Here is a 6521-nt window from a genome sequence, read left to right as displayed (position 1 = left end):
TGATAATTATGTCAAGGTAGTAGATTTGTCGATAAGATTTCGGTCTTAATCTTATCCTAAGATCGTATCACCAAAGTTGAAGAGAATAAAATACGACCAAGATATTATAGTAAAATATTTAATCTATTTTTTAAGGAAATGTCTCTTACCAAAAGTAGATGAAAGGAGAGTTCTGTTTTTTCTTTTCTTCTTTAAGTGGTCTCTCTAATAAACTTTTTGTGTGTGTGTGTGGGGTGTCAAATGGAAGAAAACTAAAAGGTACAGTTATTGTGTGTAATATGAGGTTGTTTTTTTTTCACCTCCTTTTTTTTCTTCTTATACCCCTTAGAACCCTAAACCTTAAATTACTTCTCGTTAATATTATAATAAAAAGTAAAAGTTTATGTATTTTTATTTTTTAGTGCATTTTGTATATACTAAAATATATTTTCAATTCCTAATTATGTCATTTTTTGAATTTAGGTAATTCCTTCCAATTTTTTATCTATTTTTTTTTCAAAAGCTTTTACAGATATATTTAAGAAAAAGAGAAATCAAACTACTTTCAAAATAAAATTATCGTCGAACTATATATAATTTTATTGTAAAGGATATTATTACTTTTCTGTTTTACTATTCCTTCTCTTTTACTATATTATTAGTACTTTTTAATTATCTAAAAAAATTTCATGTTCACAACTTCTCTCTTTTTTTCTTTATTTAGTTTTTGTTAAATGATAATTATTCTCGTGAACTAATTGGAATTAACTAACTGATAAACAAATACCAGTTTTTAACTTTTTCGACAAAAAGTTCATCTCTTGTCATGGGAGTTCTTGTATTTATAAGAAGATAAAAACTGTTATAACGCGTTATGCTTTCCATATATGAGATAGGCATTTGGATGAGAGAGAGCCTAAAAAATGTCTTTTATAGAATTATTATGGATTTGCTTTCTTTCTTTTTACTCTTTTTAGTTTTTAATTTATTTTTCATATTAGCTTTGTCTTGCAGCTTTCACTTTCTGATTCTCTTTGCAACTAGAGAATTGTTTATCTTTCACTTCAGTCCAAACTTTTGGTTTTTTTATAACCAAGGGTCAGTTTTGATACCGTGTATTTAGAGAAAATTGTATTTTTTTTCCTTTTTTAAATTACCTTAAATTTAAAAATATTTATTCAAAAGACTAAAGCGTCAAATTACAAATACCCAAAAGCCATCCAAAATATTTTATTAATATAATAATAAATAATAATATAATAGAATTGCATTCTCATAGCATTATGAATATCATTAGATAATCACCTTTGATTAATAGCAGTGTGCAACCACATCCACACTCTTCATCTTCTAATCTAACGATGACAACATTTGAAGTTGTTTTCATCGCTACGCCAGCCCTCGGTAACCTCGTTCCACTTGTCGAATTCGCTAACCTTCTAACCAAACACGACCCTCGATTCTCTGCAACCGTTCTCACCATTTTCATGCCACAACGACCCCTCGTCAACACCTACGTCCAATCACGCGCCTCCTCCCCCGCTAATCTCCGAATCCTCCACCTCCCTACCGTCGACCCGCCCCCACCCGATCAGTACCAATCCTCCATCGCCTTCCTCTCCCTCCACATACAAAACCATAAACACCACGTCAAGAATGCACTCCTTAGCCTTCTTCCCTCCGACTCCAACTCGCCCGTTCGACTCGCCGCCGTCTTCGTCGACATGTTCTGTGGCTCTCTCATCGACGTCGCCGCCGAGCTCTCCGTCCCGTGCTACCTCTTCTTCGCGTCGCCCGCGAGCTTCCTCGGCTTCACGCTCCACCTCCCCCGGCCCGACTCGCTCGACTCGGAGTCCGAGTTTTCCATTCCGAGTTTCAAAAACCCCGTGCCTAAATCCGTTTTGCCCAGCTTCGTGTTGGATGCGAACGACGCCTCCTCCTGGTTTTCTTACCACGCGCGAAGGTACAGGGAGACGAAGGGTATCGTGGTGAACACGCTTGGAGAGCTTGAGCCCCACGCGCTTCAGTCACTTCACGACGATTCCCTTTTACCACGTGTTTACCCGATTGGGCCTGTTGTTGACCTTGCTGGATCGGCCGGATGGGATCCCAACCCGGTCCAGTATAAGCGAATCATGGAGTGGCTCGACCGCCAGCCTGCTGCTTCCGTGGTTTTACTCTGCTTCGGCAGCATGGGAAGCATGAAAGCAGACCAGGTTGAGCAGATCGCGATTGGGCTGGAACGGGCCGGTGTTAGATTCATATGGGCCTTGCGGGAGCCTCCGAAGGCCCAGTTAGAAGACCCGAGAGATTACTTAAACGAAGTGGATGTTTTACCAGATGGATTTTTAAAACGGACGGCTGGGATAGGCTTGGTGTGTGGATGGGTCCCACAAGCTAAGGTGCTGGGTCACGAGGCTGTTGGTGGCTTCGTGTCGCATTGTGGTTGGAATTCGATTCTGGAGAGTTTGTGGCACGGTGTGGTGGTTGCCACGTGGCCGGTGTATGCGGAGCAGCATCTGAACGCGTTTCAGATGATTAGGGAGCTGGGATTAGCGGTGGAGATTAGCGTGGACTATAGGGTGGGTGGTGATCTTGTGCGGGCGGAAGCTGTTGAGAAAGGTGTGAGGTCGCTGATAGAGGGTAGCGATGAGCTGAGGAGAAAGGTGAAAGAGATGAGTGAGAAATGTAAAAGCGCGCTTGTGGAGAAAGGATCATCTTACAATAACCTAGTGTCCCTGATTCAGGAGTTGACAAGTTGATCAATGCAAGGTAATCAAATTTCTGTTTTATGTCATATTAATTTTTATTATATTGAACCACTTAACACTTCATATTTCGATTATAATAAATAAAATTCAGCTTTGGTTTTATATAGACAAGGTATATTTAACACTTAAGTTTTAAGTAATAATTAGTACGAGTACGAAACACGAATTGTTTAAGCATGCAAAATATATAAAATATGTTAAATTAAAAAAAAAGTGTTTAGCTATTAATTTATATATGTAAAGAAAAAAAAAAACCAAGGTCTCCATCACTCAATACCAAGGTCCACCGCTACATATAAATAAGCACTTTCATCTTATGAAAGTGAAGATTTTCTGATATAATTCACTTTCTATAATGTCTTAATAAAAAAAAATTCTATGATCTAACATTTAATGACTTGAATTAGGAGAACATAAAATACATGTTCTACAAAAGATTATTGGTGCATTATGTTATGTGTCACAAAATTTCTATTTATAGACATCTTAATTACTTACAAATGTCTTTAAAAAAATTCAAAATAAAAGCTTTATTCAATTATTTTTTTCATTTAGAATTAATATATTATTTTTACTCCGGCGTGAGCCACCACCAAAAGGATAATATTAATGGAACCCTCTTACAAATATTTATGAGAAAGAAAAGGACAAAATAGTTTTTTTTTTTAATTTTGTTGATGCATAAAAAAATTATGGGATGCAAAGTGATGTCTTACTGATTTAAAATTCACAATGTTGACCTTATAAATACTTCCATAAGTTTATAAGACTACTCTTAACTAATTCACATTTTTTTAAGAAAATTAGTTAAATCTAATGGGCACGTATATTTTTATTCTAAAGTTATTCTTATTATTTTTAAAAGTAAAGTAATTGAGTGAGACTTTAATATATGCAAAGACTTGTATTTTTATTAGTATTTTAATAAAATGAGGTCTATTAATCAAATATATTTTATTAGGAAAAATAATATTTTCTGAAAAGCATCCAATAATTGTATTGAGGAAACTTTATGTAGAGTTAGTGGTATAATTTTACCATGCTTGAAGTGTTCTGGTAAGTTTATTTATGATAGTCTTAACACAAGTTGTTCATCAGGCTCAACATCATAATCACATCCTGAAAAACATTATGGTATTAGAAATGCACATTTCATTGATACTGTAATGGACTGCCACAACGTAATCCTGGTATTTTTGACAGTATCAGGTAGTCCTAAAACATTCGTAGATGAATTGCTGCTGTTATCTGTCAATGTTTTAGGGCATCCTTTTATTTCTGATAATAGGTTATGAACTTTTCATTGCTCCTAAAATACTCATGTTCTTTTTCTTTATAATTCCTTTGCTTATAATACTGGTTTTTTTTTTTTTCTGTTTTGATTAAGGTGAGGGTTTTAAATTATAAAATTTATAAAATTAGTTTATAAGATGAGATTTATATTTATTTATATATTGTAATTTATTTTATTTAATTATTAAAAAATTTCTAACATAAATTTTATATTGAGATATATTTATTTTGTTTGAAATTCGACAAATCTCATAAGTACACAATTAAAATAGAAATGGGAAGAGAAATTTTTGAAGTACTGAAACAAAGAAACGCCGAGTTTCTTTTATAACTATCAAACCATGTTCATAAAGATGTTCCCACTTATGTGAGATTTCTTTCTTCATACATGTAGAATATAAAACTAAATACTTGTAAATAATTCGATACTAAATTATTCAATAAAACTAATAAACAACCAGACTTATTATTATGAGCTCTAAAAAATTCTATATTATCTTAAATTGAATATTTTAAATCTAATTTACTTTTATAAAATAAATTTATAAAGTAAAAAATTCACACATATATTGCAAATTAGCTTCTAATAGACGTAGCATCTCCGACAATTTTAATTTTTAAAATTGTTTACATACATTTTGTTCATGAAAGTGTAAAAGTGAAAAAAGAAATTACTTAAGATAAATCAAATTAAATAATAATATTCAATAATTTTATTTTATGGGGTTAGAAATGTATTTAATTTGTAGAGACCAAGTTGGCAGTAAATAGAGTGGTCCATGATACTTTTCAATGACACCAATTGATATCACAGTGTCATCTCTTCTCTTGAATGTTTGTGATGGGTCAATATCCAAATCATATTGAAATAACTTTAGTGGTATGGGATAAGAACATGCTTTTCTCGTTCAATGTATATTAATGTTACACTTGGATTATGCAAATCAAAAGTCAGAACTGAAAAAAGATAAAAGAAACAATACAATTATAATGGGATGATAAATTTGTTTACACATTGAATATATTTTTCGATTTTTTTCTTACTCGAATAGAAAGCCGAGAGGATCTCTCTGTAAAACATATATATAATTTATTTATTTAACATAAATAAAAATAATGTGATACTTGCATTACATTTTTTTAACTTTAATTTCGTTTTATTTTTAACGTAAAATTAAGTATGATAACCGATTGAACATAGACGAATTTTATTATTTCATACTCATTTTAAAAAAAAAATCTTCATTTTTATACCTATACTCGATTCAAGATTTTTATCTTATCTTCGTTTTATAGTATGTTAAAAAAAAGCATAATATTATCAAATATTTAATTATTTTTTATTTTTCAATATTAAATATTTATGAAGAACCTATAATTGAATAAAATTTTATAATAACAAAAATATTTATAAATTTTAAAATATTAATAAAATAAAGATAAGTGAGGTGCAACTCTCGTCTTATAAACTGGTTTTGTGGGATTGAGTTAGGTTTAAAAATCCACCTTCTAATAACCTATCTGAATAAAATTAAAAAAAATGTTTAAAAATTAAAAAAAAAACAAATATTTAAATTAAAAATGGTTTAAATGTCTTTGTTTTTCTTTCTCTAAATTCTAAAAACGGTTAATACTTAAAAAAAATCTGAAGGAAATATTATTTATTATCTTGAAATGAAGGTTAGTTCTAAAATAATAATTTTAAAAAATCTACACGAATTATAATAAAAAGACTTACTTAGAAACTTAATATAAACATATTGGTCTAGTCTAGCAATTTGAAAATATAAATCTTTACTTTCTTACAATTATTCCTTTTATTTCTTTCAAATAAACATCAATTAAAGTCGTACTAATTTTAATAAACGAATATAATACCTGTAAAACATTTTTTTGGACATCCATGACTTTTGTATCTTTAATCTAAATATAAAAATTATAAAAGTTATCCAAGTATCAATACAAATTATTTCTACGTAACAATTTTCATATCATGAGAATGACATAATTATGACAGAAATAAAAAAGATGTTGTTGGGGCTTTCTAATGTATTTTGGTGATACTCGACCATGGTCATTGACTTTTTTGAAGTTTATAATGGGAGTTGCTGAAAATGATGATGATGAATTAATAGGAAAGGAAAAAGTGATGGAAATGATTATGGAATTGGGTTCTTTAGGACACCAAGACCATACCAAGGAACCCTTTAACGACTATGTCTTATGATATGTCCCCTACCACATCATGCTGCCTCTACACCATGCCCTACCACTTTCACAAAGTCTTACGTTATTCACCATCTTCACTTTTTAATGTCATTTCAATTATATATTTAATAATTATAGCAAAAAATCATCTATCAATTCTACATCGTAAAATATTTAGAAGAATAAATAACATTTTTGGTTTCTTTTAACTTTGTAGGAATGATAAAATTACTTTTATTTGTGATATTAGTAGATAAAACTTATCACGCA

General features: G+C 30.9%; 1 protein-coding gene across 1 annotated transcript; it reads left to right on the top strand.

Moving 5' to 3' along the window:
* The first annotated feature begins 1166 nt into the window (after positions 1 to 1166).
* On the top strand, positions 1167 to 2852 carry LOC148203293 (UDP-glycosyltransferase 43-like). Its single transcript, XM_088106379.1, has one exon. It carries the CDS (start codon positions 1341 to 1343, stop codon positions 2739 to 2741), a length of 1401 nt encoding a protein of 466 aa, XP_087962505.1. The 5' UTR covers positions 1167 to 1340; the 3' UTR covers positions 2742 to 2852.
* The last annotated feature ends 3669 nt before the right edge of the window (positions 2853 to 6521 follow it).

This window comes from Vigna umbellata, chromosome 2, assembly GCF_029865625.1.
Source record: "Vigna umbellata cultivar VRB3 chromosome 2, Vumbellata_1.0, whole genome shotgun sequence".
Lineage (NCBI taxonomy): Eukaryota > Viridiplantae > Streptophyta > Magnoliopsida > Fabales > Fabaceae > Vigna > Vigna umbellata.
This window is presented reverse-complemented; position numbering and strand designations above follow the sequence as displayed.

Excerpts from the sequence above, each read along its gene's own strand:
- LOC148203293 (XM_088106379.1), top strand. The coding sequence starts at position 1,341 with ATGACAACATTTGAAGTTGTTTTCATCGCTACGCCAGCCCTCGGTAAC.